The sequence below is a fragment of the Trematomus bernacchii genome, unplaced genomic scaffold (assembly GCF_902827165.1).
Source record: "Trematomus bernacchii unplaced genomic scaffold, fTreBer1.1, whole genome shotgun sequence".
NCBI classification, from domain to species: Eukaryota; Metazoa; Chordata; class Actinopteri; order Perciformes; family Nototheniidae; genus Trematomus; species Trematomus bernacchii.
Genome location: NW_022987647.1, coordinates 163,891 through 184,879, shown reverse-complemented (window position 1 = coordinate 184,879; position 20,989 = coordinate 163,891). Strand labels below are relative to the sequence as shown.

The 20,989-nt window shown below is 38.9% G+C and overlaps 2 protein-coding genes and 1 long non-coding RNA gene across 3 annotated transcripts; 1 reads left to right on the top strand and 2 right to left on the bottom strand.

Moving 5' to 3' along the window:
* Nucleotides 1-225: 225 nt before the first annotated feature.
* LOC117485551 (SRA stem-loop-interacting RNA-binding protein, mitochondrial-like) lies at nucleotides 226-10,040 on the bottom strand. The gene is made up of 4 exons (XM_034134131.1): nucleotides 9,804-10,040; nucleotides 2,827-2,885; nucleotides 2,196-2,303; nucleotides 226-584 (listed from the first exon to the last, which is right to left on the bottom strand). The coding sequence occupies exons 1-4, from the start codon at nucleotides 9,868-9,870 to the stop codon at nucleotides 516-518; spliced, it is 303 nt and encodes a 100-aa protein (XP_033990022.1). The 5' UTR covers nucleotides 9,871-10,040; the 3' UTR covers nucleotides 226-515.
* Nucleotides 10,041-11,030: 990 nt separating this feature from the next.
* On the top strand, nucleotides 11,031-12,335 carry LOC117485550. Its single transcript, XR_004556225.1, has 3 exons — nucleotides 11,031-11,152; nucleotides 11,773-11,945; nucleotides 12,119-12,335. It is a non-coding gene; the product is annotated as an uncharacterized LOC117485550 (long non-coding RNA).
* A 3,483-nt stretch (nucleotides 12,336-15,818) lies between these two features.
* On the bottom strand, nucleotides 15,819-20,601 carry LOC117485548. The gene is made up of 9 exons (XM_034134129.1): nucleotides 20,481-20,601; nucleotides 19,745-19,911; nucleotides 19,099-19,209; nucleotides 18,856-19,008; nucleotides 18,469-18,723; nucleotides 17,760-18,144; nucleotides 17,237-17,478; nucleotides 16,948-17,123; nucleotides 15,819-16,677 (listed from the first exon to the last, which is right to left on the bottom strand). Exons 1-9 carry the CDS (start codon nucleotides 20,599-20,601, stop codon nucleotides 15,825-15,827), a joined length of 2,463 nt encoding a protein of 820 aa, XP_033990020.1. The 3' UTR covers nucleotides 15,819-15,824.
* Between the last annotated feature and the right edge of the window lie 388 nt (nucleotides 20,602-20,989).

Below are 20,989 nucleotides of genomic sequence, written 5' to 3'. Positions count from 1 at the left end.
GGTCACTACTGGAGGACCGAGGAGTCGAGGAGTTGAGGAGACGGAAATTAGATAAATTAGATAAAGTTTTTTGCCCCCTGGTGCCCAAATTTAAATTACTCATGCAAGCTACGATCCTTTGAGAGACATCGTTGACGTTCCATATTCATACATGTTGAAAGAACTCAGAACTTTTACTGGCGTAACAGTAGTAAGTGGATATTACATACATAAATTACAAGAATGTAAGGTTTCAAACTGTTTTATTGTCATACACTGAAATAAATGTAATAATAATTGATTAATGTTAAAAGTATATCCTCCTGCTATGATGGTTACAAAAAGTTAAAGAATAACAATTACAAATAATAATGACATTATTACTGGATGAGTTCATAAACAATTTCAATAATGGTCAGGCCCTAATTCACTGAGCCGAGGAACAAAGGAAAAAGTATAATAATCCAGCAGCTGAGGGAGCAGGAACAAACAATGAATGATGGCTGGAGGATCATCGACACCACAGTATCACAGCTTCAGTCATATTCAGCGTCTTTGCCTAACCTGGGCCCTTGAAATGGACGTATGTTCTTCTGAACCAGGAGCTGAAAACAAACAGGAGAATCCATCATCATATTATGCATTCAAAATATTTTGAATAAGAAAATGTTTTGAAAAAACAAGTCATAAAGTAATGAGTCAGCAATTTACCAATTATGGTTCCCTTGTCTGGAAGTCAATTTATTTGAATATGTTTGTTAAGCATGAAATAAGTTCTGTGGTTAACACAAGCTTAACGTTTTGTTCTATGGCATAAAATATATCAGTAAATCCCCCACTGGTGAATGTCTGAAGCTGCTAAATCTTGTAAAAATGCCAGTTTCTAATAAGTGACTGAATGAGACTACTAAATGTCATCACCAGGCTTGGAATTTCATCATTTGGCCTTTGGTGTCACACATTGTTTTAAGGCACAAAGGCCATTGAGGGAAACATTTGGATTTGGAGCTTACAAATAAATAACTTCACTTTTTGATAAGAAAAACACACGAATGACATGGAAAACCAATCACTTTTTTAATATCAATAATGTCAAACATTATATCATCATATAGGCCTATGCCTCCTTAGTATTACCGTATATAAAATGAAAGACTCGACTTTGAAAAAATGTGTGTTTGGTATGTTTTCTATCTACTACTTCTCCCATTCACAAATCCGAAATCAAATCAAAAAACCAAAAATTCTATTAATATGTAACAAATATATTCAATTTCAGAGCAGAAGAAACAGCCTTCAAGGGTCAAACTCTGCACATACACCAATCAGCAGTGCACAGTGAAGCTCAAACATTCAACTGTATGAACAAGCAATACTTTGAAATGCAAAAGTCTGTGTGTGTGTGTGTGTGTGTGTGTGTGTGTGTGTTTAAAAGGTTTTTCGCTGTCTGCACACTTGTCAAAGCATTAATTCATGGTTTTTACTAACCGTGAACAGTATGTAGTTACTTCGGCATCATTTTGAAACGTGTATTACAATTAAATCACGGTAAAATATGTTAATTTTGTTGTAGTTGGTTTCTACCACAGTATTTACATGGATATAAGCCCCGCCCCCTATCCAGCGCGTCCTGTTTGAATGACAGGAGTAAAGACAGCTGACAGCCGCGGTGAAACTCCAGCGATTAGAGCAATGCGAATATTCGCATCGCGTCCGTTGTGAACGCAGCATAATGCAGTTCAGAGACCAGACCACTGCTCTGACGCTTTTAAAGCAACTTCGAGATGTTAACAGTGTGAGGGGCACAAAGGCCATGGTGGCCGTAGGACACAATTATTTGTTGGGCATAACGGCCAGACCGAGGGGCAACGACGGCCATGGCCGCCGTGAAATTCCTACCCTGGTCATCACGCATGACAATAGTGACATTCAGTTTAGCTGTGGTGATGCGCAGACATGACTGAAGTAGTTTGTTTATAGCCTAATAATTTAGTTGCAAAAATCATAAAGTGGTGTTCATACATGGTCTTATTTTCTGCAATAATTCTAAATCCAATGGAAAGATCCCTAATTATTTGTCGAGGGAGCCCTTGCCATGTTAACTTCCGGGTTGGCCTAGAAAAATCTATCATTACTGCACCACTCCATTAAGGAAGACTTTAACATCCCCATTACTTGATGATAAAGATATATATATATATATGTTTTAAAGGTACCTTTGCTCCCTCCAGCGTGTGAGGGTCTTTCTGAAGTGCATTGTTCAGTCCTTCCTCTGTCGTGAATCCAACCCAACAGAAGCCTTTGTGGAACCCTGTTTCTTTATGCTGGTGAAACACACGCAATCCAGTAAGAAATTGCAGGGATGCTCAGAATGAAACCAAACGTGTTGATCTGTGGGATGGGTAACTCTCTCTGCATTTTGAAAACCATACTGAAGAAATTATGAAACTCATGGCTGCCTGTAAAGACTTAACATTTAAACATCTAATATGTCTACATTTGAATAGTAATAAATGGATAGGAAAAATGTTCATTAGTAACAAATGGTTTTCTTCAGTAGTACAATTTCAAGAAGTTGTCTGTAGTTACATTCATCTGTTCATTACATTCATCTATTTTGTCATTGCAAACTACAAGTCTACAACCAAAACAAAGCTGCTTACAACCAGTGCTGCAAACAGAATCAAAGTTGCATATGGATATACAGAAATCAACTAATGTGCAGCATGAGCAATAAACTAATTGGTAGTAGAGTAAAAAGGGGTGAAGCTGGGATATGAAAGGGATGGATAGACCCAATCAATATATTAACAGTAAATATTACATTCCAATGCTGTGGCAACTTACAAATGGAAGCAGACACTTCTTCACAGGACCAAACTGTGCAAAGTACTCCTTCATCTCCTCTGAAAAATAATAAGGAACATCACATGTTTTCAGCAAATCACAAAAACCTTTAATTTAACAAATCATGTTTTGAGGCTTGAACTACAAAGAATGCTACAGTATTATTGAAGCGTGTAATTTGAATTTCTTTTTTATCAGGGTCAGTTTTTCAAGCACACCTAGCTTAAACTACTCTAGTCTGATATAACGATCCTGCACTAACTAGAGCCTTAATTAAGAACAGTGTTGCTGAAACTGATTTAGGCTGCAGCCACACGGAGACGATACGGGTCGTATCCGCTACAGTTCTCTATCATATAGACCAGGGGTCGGCAACAGGCGGACCGCGATCCGGATCCGGACCCAGACGCCGACCTATACGGACCCGGACCTATAATCAATACATTAATAGGGGATTTCAATTTTGACGGGGCGATTCTATTTTAACCGCTGCCGACAGGGGTCGAAAGAGACGAGTGAGCGATACAGGGAGAGAAACACAGAAGAAGAGACGAGAGAGCGGCAGAGAGAAGCGGAGAGGAAAGTGAGTGAAGAGAAGAGTTAGCGATACAGGGAGAGAAGCGGAGAGGAGAGTGAACAGGCGTGTTAGCGGCAGACGGGGAGAGACACATATTTACACATGGCGCTCTCTAAGAAGAGGAAAGTGGACAGTGAGAACAGAGATTTTAACCCTGAGTGGACTCATTCATGTTCATCCTGCCCACTGGGAGCACAGAGCCAGTGTGTCTCATTTGTTCAGAGACCGTGGCGCTCATTAAAAGTGCCAATGTGAAACGCCACTATGAGACAAAACACAAAGTGTTTGACCAAACATTCCCTCTCAAGTCAGAACTGAGGTCACATAAAATAAGCAGTCTCAGAGCCCGATATGATCAGTCCACCAGGATCACAATTAAAACTAAATATGGTTCCAGGGCAGGCTAACCGAGGCTAACCAATGAGCACCTGCATGTGTGTATGAGAATGGCCCTGACACCATTTCAGTCCAGATTTACAAACTCCTGGCAGGACAAGCTCAAGCTCAATTCTCGCACTGAATAAAACAAAGTGAGTGAGGGACTGCAATATAAGAGGGAAAGAAAGAGAAACTTTAAAACTGTTCAATTGTTATGATGTGTAAAGACTGATATTGTTCTATAATCAGCTGAAACTGTTAAGTCACGATGTGAAACGGTTAACAAAGAAAAAGAGAAACTCAAGCTGCTGCTACACTTTATTTTATTTATCTAAAATTAAGCACTTTTAAGATGCACACATTTTCAAAAGCTATTTTATTTATTTTCTCTATTTCATTTTTAAATGCAGCCCGAGAGGAACATTACACCTATCCACAGTATTTACTGTATATCTGTATAGTTCAATGTTAATTGACAATAAATATTGTTGTTTATGAATTGTACTTTCTTTATTTGATTGGCAGTCAGTTGTTGATTACATGCAGACGTTGATAAAGCTGCAGGCTACTTCAATATATATCACACTAATTCATAAAGCAAGTTAGACATTTTGAAGTTCCTGACCTTTGCATGGGGAGATTTTCTCTAACTGGACCTCGTTAAATTTGAGTTGAATACCCCCGATATAGACGGTTCGGCCACACGAGGCCGACAGGGAAACGCAGAAACGATAACGATAACGGGTCCCAAGGTGGGTAGATCTGCAGACGCAATGCTCTGGGGGGCCAAACGGCTCTGTGATTACGCCCAATACGATTATACGATCATTTCCTGATAACGAAAATACTGACGGGCTGTCAGCAGAGGGGGAGGAAAAGAGAGACTCCGTATATTATTCTTATATTATTATATAGAGTCGTTATTCATTTGTTTTCAAGCTCAATAAATAACAAAGAAGACCTTTGACCGGCACTTTTATAATTTTGTTCGGAAGATTTACATTACATGTTACTTGTTAGACACTTTTATCCAAAGCGACTTACATACTCAATACTGTGGGCAATCCCCACAGGAGCAATTTGGGGTGAAGTGTCTTGCCCAGGGACACAACGACATGCTGACGCCACACGCCTCCTCCTAATTTAAACTCTAACGGACATGTTGACCGGCGGAAACAAATTCTAACGGAAACTCTGGTTCGCTCGTCCCTTGAAAGAGGCGGAGAGGTGGGTGTTTTTCATCTGCTGGTGGACTACCGGGGAGATTTACAGCAGGAGCACACGCTTGCCTCGGGGAGGGAGAAAAAGAGCCAGAGCTTTTTTGATATCGAATTCAGTTAGTTTTCGTCTCTGTGTGGCTAGGGTCTTAGAGAAGTCTCGATTACTGAGGTTATAGTTTTGGAGGATGCAGCTGTAGTATTAAACAATAAAGTTCACAGCAACACCATTTAGAAGCTTTTACAATTTGGGGTTTATGGCAGCATTGTTATATAAACTGTATTGGACTGGTTTTATCTAAGTGTAATTAGTAAAGTGCAGTGGTGGAAAGTAACTAAGTACATTTACTCAAGTATTGTACTTAAGTAATTCTTTCACATAATTACACTTTACTTGAGTATTTCCATTTAATGTTACTTTATACCTCTACTCCAATTCAGAGGTAAATGTTTTACTTTTACTCCACTACGTTTTTTGTAATTTATTTATTTATATAATACATGCATGCAAATTAGTCGCTTTTCGGGGCCTCCTGCTTTTTTAACGCTGATTTGGATGACTTGTGTAATTCGTGGAGAACCGAAGAGTTTTTGTTTTGGGGGAGGGTGGGGGGGTCCGACTCACGGACTGACGGACAACTTCTCACTTCAATTTTTTTTTAAAGGGCCCATGTCATGCTTTTCCGGTTATTACCCGTCCCCTTGTGTGTTATGAAGGTTTTTATGCATGTAAACGGTCTGCAGAGTCAAAAACCCTCAAAATACACCCTGTAGCGAGTAAAACTCTAACACAGTCTATGCTGCCCCAAAACGCCTTGTTGGAGATTTCTCATTTTCCATTGTTTACTTCCTGGGTACTGTGACGTGTGCATACCCAGAGGCCACACCCGCTGCCAGCATTTCACGAAAAACAAAGCTTCACAAACCTTTCAGCGATTCATGCCGGATATGTACAGCGTAGGGCACTGAAGAACGATGCTGTTCCTACTTTGTTTGGACCAGCGGGAGTTTCGGGTACACAACCTGTAAGTATTCATTGTTGTTTGTGTATTTATGATGTTTAAAACAAACAAGGTATCTACCACGACTGTTTAAATGGGTAAACGTTTTTCGGGCTGCTAAGCCAATGACACAGTGCTAACTGGGCTAACTAAGTTGCTAGTGTTAGAAATTAAAATTCAATGTTTTATGGCATGATTTAGTCTAAAACATACCGTCAGTTTAAAAGCAGTCAGATGAAGAACTTATTACTTTTAGTATTGTGTTCACACCTTAAATGGTGTGAAAGGAGGGATTGTTAGAAATTAAAATCAATGTTAAACAGCATAATTCAGTCTAAAACATATTGTCAGTTTAAAGCTGTTTTATTGTGGAAAAGCCCGGAAGTTCTCAGGAAATCAATGCCAAGCTTTTATTCTGAAAAATCCTTTATCCGGTTAGCTTGTGACTAATGTTGCGTTTTCTGAATGTAAAGTGAAAATGACTTGGAGTGTTACACACAAACGTACGGACTTTAACACTACATCGATAGACGTTAAGATATTATTACTGCTGAATATTAAATGAAGGTCTAGTCGATCGTAGTGTTTACAGATACGTGAGAAGCTATGACGTCAGAGGGAATTTCCGTAAAATAAGAACTGTGCCGGAGCGGAACCACTAGGACTTCTAAACTAAGTATTACAGCTGTTTATAAGGTATTAAATAGAAAGTCATGACAGAGATAATGAGGAGAAAATGCTTAAGGAAGTAGGCAGAGAATATCAATGTCGAAATCATCTGTGCTCTCGCGATATCGAACCGGCAAATGAGTAGGGGGCCACCCACTATTTGCACAGCGGGGGACAACGAGACGTGGATAAAAAGGCAGGACGAAAGATAACGCGCTCTCTTCCCTTCGCTGCAGCCTCCCTCAAGACAACACCGGCTTTGTCTCTCCATTCACCATGCTTGTTCTTTAACCACGTTACTTAATTAAACTACCCATTTGAACCTTTTCAGAGACTCCATTAGTCTCGTTATTTTAAGTTTCTTTCCTGGGAGCGAGAAGATCACAAATTATCAACACTAGCGTTTCCATATATCAACTCCAATGTCAGCAGAGGGACTTACATGTATCTCATAGCAGGAGAATGTCTGCATTCACACACGAAATACTCTAAGACAGTATACTCCGGGTGATTTACCGTACGGTCAGTCGCGAAACTTAATTACATTATAGTTGGCGTTCCTAGCGTGTATGCTACCGAGCTAAAAAAGAAGGCTACCAAGAGCTAGACATGAGTTTGCTAGGGAAAACATTGTTTTTATGCCAGCTACAATGAATGACTGAACGTAGCAGACTACCCGTATAAGATCGCAATTGTAAACATGTTCTTGCTAGCCTAATATGAACCACTAGCTGTTGTTCATAGTAGGTTGGCATATTACACTGAACAACTAGCAAACGTAGGTTAGCATATTAATCTAGCTGGCAAGCTAACAAACCTAAAACAACTAAGTTTCTCTAATATTTTGTGATTTGCATTTGATTTCGTCCAGCCAGATCAGGAAACTCCTGGCGTATCTGGCGGACAACACACACACGGGATGACCCACTCTGATGCCTCGTCCTAAAAAGCCCCAGCACCAGCTTACAAAGCTGCGATAGGCAAGATGCCAAAAACGCCTATAAGGGGAGGAATGGATGATATACAGTAGGGCTGTGCAATTAATCGTATTTTAATCGCAATTACGATTTTGGCCTGCCACAATTACAAAAACAACATAATCGAAAAAAAAAATTATTTTGCTTTGCTACAGTGCACTGCAACATATTTGATCTAATTAATTTCGGTCTCATTTATTTGTATTTATCATATTTATATATGTTTAGTAGCTTGTGGAAGTGCGCTCCAAAATATTTGTTGATCTTGTTTATTGGTATTTATTATTTTGATATTGTTTATTTAAATGTATCATTTATTTTTGTATTGGTTTTTCAGTTGAATTATACGTTCAGGGTAATCAACAGTTAAAAAGATACTGTTCAAATTATTGTTTGTATTTGTTTTAAAGTTCAATAAATGGATTTTTTCAAAGTCAATGAATAATCGTATTTAATAATCGTGATATCAATTATTGACCCAAATAATCGTGATTATGATTTTTGCCATAATCGCACAGCCCTAATATACAGTGTATATATGTATATTTACACATGTTCATTTTGTACATTTCTAAAAATAAAGTTTGATGGAAATACTTAGTAGCCTTTCTTCCCTGAATTATTTGCTCCCATAACATATCATTGTTGATGTTCCGCTCAGAGCCGAAAAAAGCACTGTATTAGACATGGGCGGAGCCTCTCTGGTGGTTGACTAATCAGAACAGAGTGGCCGAGCTGACCAATCGGAGCACACTGGGCTCACAGGGAGGGAGGGGGGGGGGGGGGCAGGAGCTCCAACAAGCCGTTTAGGACAGAGAGTGAATACCGGTGAATACACATACTTTGCAGAGATGCTGTATGAGAAACCAATGTGAGTTTGGAAAATTGCACAGTATAAATCTATTTTAGTATACCTCAACAATGGAATTATGATCAGTAGAAATGGCCATGACATGGGCCCTTTAAGAAATCTAGACCGCAAAATAATTAAACAAGCGAGTGCCTGTTTTTCCTGGCCAAGGACAGGTTCCTTGAACACAACACGAGCGTAACGTGTCATCACGTGGTGTAGTGTTGACGGAGAACACCGGAACCCCGCTCCAGCACTTCAAATATTGCAGTACCCATAAGGAGCCGTACACATGCCGCAGTTTTTGCGTGGCTGTGTCTTTAGTTGTAAGCCCAGTGGCGATCTGTTTAAGAGGTTGCTTTTTCTTTGCACAGCATGAAAGAAAGGCGAAATGAATGGGCTGTGATTTTAGTTTTTTTAAGCAGAGGTTGAGTTCAATAATTTGTACGGCCCTCGGAGGATGTTGTAAAAATTGAAATGGCCCTTGAGAGGAAAAAGGTTCCCCATCCCTGGTGTAAATAATAATAAAAAACCCTTGATTTATAACTTAACATCTCTGTCTCCTATTGATATGAGTATATTATAAAGAATAGCCAGTTAATTGAAGCATTATAGCACAGGCCTTTGTCAGATGGTATATTACGCTGTTTTTTTTCTGCTTGGAATAGTTCTCTCTTTTTTCACCATACGTGTGTTTGCATCCCTGATAATACATTTAGCTACTTTACAGATTTGGATTAATGATGTGAAATATAATCAAGTGTTAAATCAGACTTGTAAGACCTGGAGTAAATTCACAAGCTACCTGCAGTATACCAAGTCGTTAAAATTAGCTGCACCTTTACCAGCTTTGAGAACACTTTAATTATCAATAATTAAAAAACATATCATATATATTATTCTGAAATTGACCAATCTGCACAATTACTACTTTTACTTTTGGTACTTAAAGGATATTTTGATGATAATACTTTTGTGCTTTACTTGAGTAACATTTTGAATGCAGGACTTTTACTGTAACAGAGTATTCCTTCTCTCTGGTAATTCTACTTTTACTCAAGTGCAAAATATGAGTTCTTCTCCCCTCTCTGGTAAACTGCATGACTGTTTTATAAGATGCCAAAAGCATGAAAAAGCCAAGCTTGGACTGCAGACAGGTCATGGTGTTAGCATGTTGGAGCTCATGCTGTCTGCTAGCCTCACCAAACCACAGTATAGAACCATGTTCGTAGTCACGTGAGTGGCTACACATGCATAACTATCTACGACTACTCATGTATAATTATTAGACAAATTGAATATGCTTACTGCCAGCTAGGGTCCATGGTATTTTAGTCACGAAGACCTCGAACACTTTCTTAGAGGGCGCCGCCATGTTGTTTCTGTCGGAAAGCTCCGTAAGTGACGTCTGAGGTGAAAGTTCATCTACGTCACAGCCAAGATGGCAGCCTCCTCTGTGGTGCGGGTTAGCATCAAGCCCCCAGGAAGTGCGCCGGACTCTGATGAAAATATTCGTGCTGGCCAAACGGCGGTACTACACTTCCTTTTGGTTGCCAGGCCCGGAAACACTTTTTCCCATTGACTTACATGGGGAAAGAGTGGTCTGTAAATCGTTGGATAATTTTTTTTAAACTAAATAAACTACCCAGTATGAACACTTGTATAGCCCTTATTAAAAACATTCGTTCCTCAAGTTGTAAAATGTGCTAATAACGTTATTCTGAGAGTTATTTCCCTCTGCATTATGAACGCGCATCTAACCCACGGGACCGCGCCGCCCGGCACGTTCATGTTACGTGTTCAGCACTAGTACATGCGTTTATCTTTACCCATGGATGTACAATAAGAACGGACCCATATCGCCTTACTGCCAGCCCACGGAGCTGTAATAATGGATATATTGCACATGTTTGCTGTATTTCATCATTTGTAAAATATTATACTACATGGGCTGTATGATTAAATCTTGTACCGTAAATGTTGTATTAAATAAAGTTAATATTACCGACGTAGATTAACGTCCCTGTAGCTTCTTATTGCACTAAGAAGCTTATTGCACTGTGTGTATATATATATATATATATATATATATATACAGTGCAATAATTCTTTCATGCTAAATGAAGCTCTGTTGCTTGGATATCACTAGATCCTGTTACAGCGTAATATAAAAGTACATAACGATTGATGTGTAAATTAGCATAATTACTAGCTAACCGCTAGCTGCTAACTGCCGCCTCGTTAATATCAAATCTATCATAACAAACATTACCATGCTGTCATGAACGTGCGGTGCTGTTACGTGTACGCAAATTGACGTGCTTGATGTGAACGAGCATTTTGGGGGGCATGGTTAAAGTTGCGCATGCGCTATGAGCGCACATACGGGTACTTCTCAGGCATGCCGGGTAATCTGTGACGTTTCGCTCTCTCAAAAGTTGGGCCATTTTATCATCATGCGCGAATGAGCAACTCTCATAGGAATGAATGAGGCCCCGCCTCCCACGCTGTATCCAGTTCTTATTATACATCCATGGTTAGCATAGATATATATAAACACTAGATGGCTCATGGGAGATTTTCCAGCGTAGCTCACTGGCCGCCATCTTGCTACAGTCAACAGCTACTCTGGTACGCGCTATGGTAGCTGTTGTAAGGTGAGTGATCTGCACAAAAATACTCTTAACTCGCTGAAATCTTGACTGATTTACAAACGGTTTGGTTTATTATAAACATTATTAGCAAGGCTATGATACAAGATGCTTGGACATGTTGAAATAGCAGCTTTTCTTTGTGTATGTGTGGTTGTATTTATTAGCTGGCTAATAACAAGAGGCTGTGAGTGAGACCTAGTATTACAAAGTTGACCAAGAACCCGTGGAATCACCTTTCACCTGTAAGATATGACAATATTATGACTATAATTAGGATAATCGTTAATTACGTAGTGGATGTATGTACATTACAAGTCCTGCTACACAGGATCAGTGGGGCTATGTGAGATAATAGTATTGCAAGATTGTTGTTGACCCAGCCTCTTTAGAATATGTTGCTACCATTTCTTTACACAATTATTTAATGTTTCTTTTGGACACCTTTTTTATAACTCTTAGTGTAGTTGTCTTATTCTTAAAGTATACATACATACATACAATTACCCCAAAAATATGATAATTTCGGTGTGTATTTTTGTCCTTACCCTTAATGTTAAAGGAAAGAAGGGAGGAAAATGTTGACAATAATTGATATATCTGGCTACCTTTCTCATGTTTTTAAGGTTTCCCAAAACCGGAGAGAGGAGGAGGCAGTGGGAAGTTGCCCTAAGAAGGCAGGACACTGCTCTGCAGTGAGCACTTCAGTTGTGAGGACTTTGACAGGACGGGGCAGACTGTCCGGCTTAAAGATGGTGTTGTGCCAACAGTATTCAACTTCCCAGCTCATCTTCAAAGGGTATGTGTATCATTGGCCAACAAGAATTCAAGGTGTATAAGATTGATATATATAAATATGTGATTAAATGTCACACTTTAGTTTTTCTTTCTGCAAGTTTAGGAATAAATAATGTATTGTGTATTACAGCACATTTTAAACACTCAAAATGTCTTTAATTATGTTTATTTTAGCCGGAAGCAACAAGAAGCACAACCACTTCAAGAAGAGCGGAAGATGAACCTCAGTCTAATGTTGTGAGTATTCTGAATGTGGCCAAGACCAGAGAGATGGTCATTGATTTCAGGAGGGTGAGGACGTCTCCTCCTCTACCCCTGTGCATTCTGGGAGAGGATGTGGCTGTTGTGGAGGACTACAAATACCTGGGAGTGCACTTAGACAATGGGCTGAACTGGAGGATCAACACTGACGCTGTGCACAAGAAGGGGATGAGCAGACTCTATTTTCTGAGGAAGCTGAGATCCTTCCACGTATGCAGCAAGATGCTGGAGATCTTCTATCAGTCTGTTGTGGCTAGTGCACTCTTCTTTGCTGCGGTCTGCTGGGGGGGCAGCATCAGAGCCGGTGACACCAGCAGGATCAATAAACTGATCAGGAAAGCTGGATCAGTCATCGGCATCAAGCTGGACCCCTTTGAAGCTGTGGTGGAGAGGAGGACACTGAACAGGCTGTTGTCCATCATGGATAACCCCACCCATCCTCTCCACCTGCAGCTGGACAGACAGCGGAGCTCCTTCTCCAACAGACTGCTGCAGCTCCCCTGCCATAACTCTGTACAATAAATCACCTCTGGCTGGAAGATAACTCTCTGCTCCATAGATTATCTTGAATATTACCACGTTGTACATTTTACACATATATAATCTGTTCAATATTTAAAGGTGGGGTAGGTAAGTTTGAGAAACTGGCTAGAGATACACTTGTTGTTATATTCCATGGAATGCTCTTAACATCCTGATAGCAATGAATATCTGAAGTGCTTTGACAACAAATCCATAAAAAAATGTCATCTGTGGAAGCCGTGGTACTGTAAAAAGCACGACCAATCATCTGAGCCGGCCCGGCTAAAATAACTGGATGGCCTACCTGCCTGTCAGCCTTCCATCTGTGCACAAACTTATCTCGTGCCCTCATTGGTCATGTGCGCGTTTGTGTGTGTTGGAGGAGGGGCTCTGTGAGGAAGTAGCAGATTTTTTCCGGCTGTGTATTTTCAAATTCTAGCGATCTCGAGCTGGTTTCTCCAAAATTACCTACCCTATCTTTAACATTAATATTCCATATGCCTTATATTTATGTATATGTATATTAGATATATATAATATCCTGCCAAACTCAACATGTATATTATTTTCCTCTTTCTTTATTTTCTTTATTTTTCTTGCTTATTTCTAATTTATTGTAAAATGCCTTGTCCCTTATGCTGCTGTAACTAAAAATGTTTTCCCAAATTGGGATCAATAAAGTACCATCTTATCTTATCTTATCTTATTTGCATGTGGAATGTCACTAACAAATGAGAGCATCATATGGCTTGTCATATTAAATCCTTTATCTCGGTGGTACCCAGGAACGTCTATGATGGTGTTACTAGGAGAGCCCAATATCATTTGAGCTGGTACTCTGTGTAAAAAGTTTGAGAACCACTGGCCATCTCACTTGCTCTATGTCACTCATACACTTGAATAAACATGTGCAAACATTGAAACTACACCCAGGGGTTGGCAACCTTTACAATCAAAATAGCCATTTTTGTCCAGAGCCTCAAAACATATTTCTGCCTTTTATAAGGGGACAAGCCTATTAAGATCAATTTCTTAAAAGTACGCTGAGTTGTGTTTTCTGTTGGAGAACGTAACATTTTTTTAGGAGAATAGAAACCACACCAAGTTGTTCTTAATAATACATTTATTTTGGGGGGCCGCCTTTCATAACACCCAAGGACACCTTACAGGGCATAGGGGCAATATAGGGAACAATTAAAACTGGATTTAGTGAGATATCAGCCGGGGTAAGACAAACAACAGTAAATGGACTACAGAAGGACACAAAATGACTACAAGAACTCAGCGCACCGTGCTGTGAAGTGGTAACGTATTTCAAAGGTTCTGGATTTGTTTACAAATCTAGAAACTAAATACAAAACTAGGACGATATGAAGATCTCATGTCAAAAATAATTGTGATAAATGTGACAGAACTGGCCTGTCTGTGGGCTCATTTTATGTTGGTTTGGTTCTTCTGATAAAGGTGTGAATATCTAAATAATATACCACCATATGCTATTGTCATTAGTTGTGTCCCTGTTCTTCAAGCTAAGGCATTGCTAAATTAACAACTCTTGGCTTACAGAGTGGTAACATGAGACCGATTTTTATATATAAAATATAAATATATTTTAATTTTATAATTTATTTTAAATATTAACAATATAATAAAATAAATGGAAATATATACACTGGCAAATATTTAATATAAATACCTTGTGTGTGTGTATAGCTATTGCTTTATCTGCTTAATGTTATTTTCATATGAAAGTCCATGATTCTAAGTATGCAGTATCATAACTACATCTTTGATGTTTATAAAAAACCAAACCGTTTGAAAATTGAGCAAGCTATGGTTATTTAAATAGTAAACCATAATGTTATGAATGAGAGCACTGCCTGTACCAAGATGGCGGCCATGTGGCAACGTCGGTCTCCATTGGCCAGCAGCGCGGGTGAGTCATCTAGTGTTTATATATATCTATGCGGGTTAGTGCCATGGATGTATAATAAGAACGGTTAGTGCTAGATCGTATACCTCCTGGGTTTTAGGCGGAAGTGACGTAATCTGCCACCGAGGACAAGAGACGACGCTGGCTGCTGCCGTCTTCACACAAATAAACCCCTTAAAACCTGTATGATTTAGTTTTCACATGTTTATTGAAATGAATTCGTCCATCTCTATATATTATAGTATTAAATGTATTATTTTCGGTTGTGTATTTGTGTTTTGAAGGTTTTTTTTGGATGTTGCGATTTAATTTCTCCAAGAGAGACAAAAGATCACTAAAAGATCTGGTGGATATCTGACCAGTATTTCATCATGGAAGTTAAATCACAATAATTTCATTATCCTGTGGAGGATAATGTTGTTTTGTGACAGTTGCTCAATTTTAGAACAAACAAAATAACATACTTAATAAATAGCTAAATGAACAAGAAGTAAAAGTGTGAATTTCAAGATAAGAAAAATATAATAAAAAGATTAATGTAACTATAGGAAATAAAATCAAAAATTGGCAATGCAAAATAAAATAACCATATGTATATAAACATATGATTTTAAATAACAATATTTATGTTGAAATAAGAAGTGAAAGTAAAAGAGGGCAATACAACAAAGATATAATAAAATACAATTAAAAGATGTACATTAACATAGGAAGTAAGAATACAAATGTGCAATACAAGATAAATACTTAATAAATAGCTAAATGTATATATATACACAAGTAAAAGTGTGAATTTCAAGATAAGAAAAATATAATAAAAAGATTAATGTAACTATAGGAAGTAAAATCAAAAATTGGCAATGCAAAATAAAATAACCATATGTATATAACATATAAAACAAACAAGAATGAAAGCAGAAATGTTAAATATGATTTTAAATAACAATATTTATGTTGAAATAAGAAGTGAAAGTAAAAGAGGGGCAATACAACAAAGATATAATAAAATACAATTTAAAGATGTACATTAACATAGGAAGTAAGAATACAAATGTGCAATACAAGATAAATAAAAAGACTAACCTTACAGAGTTAAAGTAAAATGTTGCAATACAAGTTGTAATTAAATAGAATAAAAAATATGTATGGATAATTTAATAGGGATTATTTTTTTGTTGAGACATCAGGACCCTTCTCTACTCCCTCCACATTCATGCTGACCCGGAAGTTCAACCTCATAGCTTCCGCAAAGCAGCCTACCCTTTTTGTGAATGGGTGCTTTTGTGGTACGGTTTTCACAGGTAGGTTGGCCATCTCCTTCTTCCTTTTCTTAGGTGTGAACGTCAGAGGAAGGCTCTGATCATGTGGAGTGTGTAGCTTCACATCTTCCAAGATCTCGGTCATTTGGTCAGTTAACGTTTTAAGGTAATCTTCATCTTGCAGATGGTATGTTAAGTCAGTAATCTCACGCAAGAGACTGGCACATTCCCTTCTTTGTTTAACCTTTCTTGGTCTTTTCCTTTCGGGCAAAGCGTTACATGGTGACTGCATTTCCACTGATACCGGTGTGTATGTGTGATCTGTGATGTCTGATCTGCCGCTGTCATCCCTCTCACAAGAAGTCTGTCCCAGAAATGCATTATCCAGGGAGAAGAGGGGGTTATCCCTGTAATTAGATGCCAGTTTCTCCCAACCCCATTCATGCACATGATTAAAAACAGCACAGAAGTGCTTGCAGGGCAACTTGTGCTTTGCCCAGTCTTTGCAGGTGCACGATGGCACGATGATACTTTCACCAAAGTTGATGTTGTGCTGTGTGCAAGGATGACTTTGGCTTTTGACATGGAACATGCCATTGCCCTTTGCAACAACGTCATTCGCCTCATAAAACTGGGCTTCTGTAAGCCTTGACATCACATGGTCTGCTACACTTCTTGGTCTGTCTTTTAAGAACTTTGGCATGTTCTCATTGTACCTTCTGTAGAATGAGGAGTACTTGACGTTGAGTTCAATGTACCTTCAATAAGAGAAGAGAACAATATCTTAGAAGTCTCTCTGTGACAGTTTGCTTTCTCTGACATATAGATATGGTATTTGATAATACAATTGTCTCAGAAACATATGCAACAATGAACAACATCAAACAAATATGTTGGAAACAAAGCTATCTAACATTACATTTATATATATATAAAAATGTGTGTGTGTTTGTGTATGTATGTATGTATGTATATATAAATATATATATATATATATGTATAATCATAGTAATTCTTTTTTAGCTCACTTCCGATATGTCCTTGGTAGGAAGTCAGTTACCAACACAGTGAGCATTTCACTGAGGCTGCAGTTCTTATAACCTTCAAGATGAGAATGCTTTAGGGTTTCATTTTGTCTTTCCACCCCATTGTTGGTGTAGATGGCCACCTTGAGATCTTCATCCCGAAACACGTGCACCCATCTCTACACAAGACAAAAAAAGACAAAAAAAATTAAAAGGAAGACTCTTCAAATTCAACAAATGATATAATAAATATAATATAAAAGTAAATATAATATTTGAACTTGATACACACCTTAGCCTCTGGGAGCCACTTATTTGAAAACCACGCCCTCACTTTTTCATTGTCCTTCCAGACTTTGGCCTCCTGCAGGTTGCAAAGGCGTGTGCTGAACTCCTCTGGAGTTGAAGCAGCTGCAATGCTTCTCAGAAGCGGTAGGAGACTGTCTTGTGCGTGGCTCACTCCATGATCTTTCTTCCTGCACCATTCAACCCAAGCTTTCTCCCTATGGAAGTCGCAGAGAAGCACCTTGGAACCTGGATAAAATATAAGAGATATATTACCTGCACCATGTTGTCATTTTATTTTGTCGCGTTGTTATTACATAGTATACGCGACAAAATATAGGCCTGCTTTTTATACATCTGTCTGTCAGTGGAGGTGATGACTTTATTTTGAAGTAGATTGTTGCATACATTTGCATGTAAATGGTTATATTTTGGAAGTTGGTGGAATACTATGTAAAATGTATCCTTTTTTTTAATTAACGTTTCATATTATGTGAATTAACAGATTTCTACAGTTACTGCAATTTCACCTTGAAACTCTTCCTCCAGGGCACCGATCTCTACCTCTGAGAAATCAACCATGAAGTGGCTAGGGCTCCAGTCAGGGTTCCACTCCTTAAACACCTGGAGGGCTTCTTTGACATCTGCTGTTGTCTCACTCTGGGTCACAAAGAGGCCAACCACTGCATAGCACACATTTGTACGTACACATAGGAAGAAGAGGGGAACAGAATAACGACACGTCCGGTAAGTAGCATCAAGCAGGCACATCTGTTGTCCATACAGGTGGAGAAGCCTTCGCTGCCAGGCTGTCTGGTAACAAAACAGCAGCTTTGTGACAGTTCCGTCCTCCTGTAGCTGGCTTGGCCTGTACTTGATTTTGCAGTCATCAACTAACCATCTGGGGGTCAGAAGCTGTGAATGAAAGTGTAACTGGACATTATCATCATGTAGCCTCATGGCCCAAACATTAGGAACATTTGTTGTCATATCAGGGCAAAAAACAGTTTTGAAGTTTTAGTTGCATTTTGAAAAATGGTCATACCCTGCATATGAACCAAATACTGCTACTTTGCTTTGCTTACTTACACCTGCATTCAGAGGACAATGTATCATGTAAAAAAAAAAAAACTGACCATGCTTGGTGAAGTCACAAACTCTGTAAGTTGTGCATTAACCACCCACACAAACTTGCATGGCTTGAATAATATTAATACTATTCTACTCTCAGTGTATTACCTGCAGATTGACCTGGTCATTTTTGGATTCACGTATTCCCTCCTTCGTTCTTGATAAGATATTCCTGATATCCTTGTCTGTGGGGTAAAACCTCCGACGTGTTTGTGGAGGTGGCTGCTCCCCCCGGAACAGCTCGTCATTTACAAAATTGAACAGTTGACGTCTAATCTCACTAAGCTTTCTGGCACCAGCCAAGGTGAGCTTCACTATTTGTTGTTCAACTCTGGAATCCATCGGTTCACGCAGTTCAGCTACCTGTACATGACGTTGAACAGGGTAATTATAGATGTTTAAAGCTGTCTAAAAAAATTCCTCTTTGTACAGCACAAATTGTACCTCGCATCATGTTTCTTACAGCAGCTAAAGGAATAGATTTTGCATGGTTACCTCTCCAACAGTTGGATGGTTTTGATGGTCACTTTCTGGGGTGAAGCATGTGTGGTATTCCATGACTACTTCAACTGTTGAAGGATCAGCTGCAACTACAGCCTTTAGTGCTGCTGAGAGCTCCCTCCTCTTTGCTTTACTGTTCTCTGCAATCTGGGGAATATAAAAATGACATGGCAATTGGGATCATGACACGAGAGCAATTATAGCATTGAACGCACTTGTGCTGTGCTTGTGCTGTACCTTGAAACCAGGAAATGTCATGACCTGACTGACAGTTATCTGGGCAGGGCAATCCATCTTCTTCGTATTTTGTACGAGATGGCGTCTTGCATTGAAGACATGGTCTTCAAGCTAAGAGAAAAAAGGTGTATAGAAATACAATATTAATATATGTATACATTTTCATGGTCTCCTCTCCATAACGTGGAGAACATAATTTTTGCTATGGTTCTTTCTTTTGTCTTCTTTAAAATATTTGTAGGTCCTGCTAATATAACTATAGTGGGACATTATGTCATTACCCCTGCATCTGTACTGTTTGTGTCTATTTATTTTGCACATATACCATCCCCTGTTAAAATAAGTAACCAGTATAGGAAGAATTTGGTGCCAGGTCATGACCGTGAGCTGGTTGGGTTCTGTAGGTGAACAAAGGAAGGATATCCCCCTTTATTTTGTCTCAGAAGAGGCCATTGAATTTCGTTTCCTATTCCTCTAAAGTTTAAACGACTTATGTATTTACATAATGCTGATTCCTATGTTGTTATGTGTAACAGTGTTATGTGTCATAGAATGCCACATAATGCATGTCATATTACGAATAGTTGTTTAATTTTCCTTTACCAATTATTTTAAGTTGTTAATGCATGTAAATTCATAAATATACCGCTTGTTTCTCTTTTTGTGCATGGTACTTCTCCTTTTGCCGAGTACACCTGTCCTTTCCCTGGTGGCATCCATATATCTTGGTGCCCACGAGTTGGAATGGCACCCCATCATATGGTCCACATTTCAACTGCCAGTATATCTTTTCCCCTGGTGAAGGCTGCACGTCTGTATTGAAACATTTGTGACAAAAATACACATTTTATCCATAAAAGATGTATTAACACTGGTCAGTTTAGATTTGGAAAGACACTCGGAATTTGAAATGTCTTAAGTAACTTTACGCCTGATAATTCAACCTGTTGCTGAATGTACAGTAAAGTTTCACGTATTTTTCGCTTTTATCAATCTATGGGTTATGTAGAAAGCTGAAACTACCAACCTATAATTCAGTTGTTGTAGGCATTAAAACACAGAACACCAAAATAAACATTTTAGTGGTGTGAACGCTCGTGAACTGTCAAGAGGAGGGCGGGGGAGCCTCGCTGCGGGGAAACTGTGGACCTCTGTCTTAAATGATGCCGTTTAAAAGATGAATAAATTCACGGCTCGAACCGAGCCGTTCTGTGCCCCGTCTTATATATGTAATACTTATACTTATATACTTATACTTATATATTATTATACTTATATACTTAGGCCTATATAGGGCCTACTTAATATTTGATTACTGACACAATGTAGGCTACTTGGTCATCGTTGTTTCTTCAATTTCCGATCTAACTTTACAAACTTACTATTTTCCCCGAAAACCTGGTCCTTTTTGTACACAATATACTTTGTGATCGTTGTTTCTTCAACGTCTGCTAACGCTTCCTCGAAATCCTTCAGTGTTTGAAAGATTTTATGTGAAAGCATCCTGTTTGTTGCGCGTTGGCACCCTTGACAGACTTGTCTGTTGGAGCGCGAGCGCAACAAAAGTTGCCGTCTCATCCACGACCACTATTACGTCACTTCCGCCGCATAAAACCCAGGAGGTATACGATCTAGCACTAACCATGGAGAAGGGTCCAGCCATAGATATATATAAACACTAGATGGCTCATGGGAGATTTTCCAGCGTAGCTCACTGGCCGCCATCTTGCTACAGTCAACAGCTACTCTGGTACGCGCTATGGTAGCTGTTGTAAGGTGAGTGATCTGCACAAAAATACTCTTAACTAGCTGAAATCTTGACTGATTTACAAACGGTTTGGTTTATTATAAACATTATTAGCATGGCTATGATACAGGATGCTTGGACATG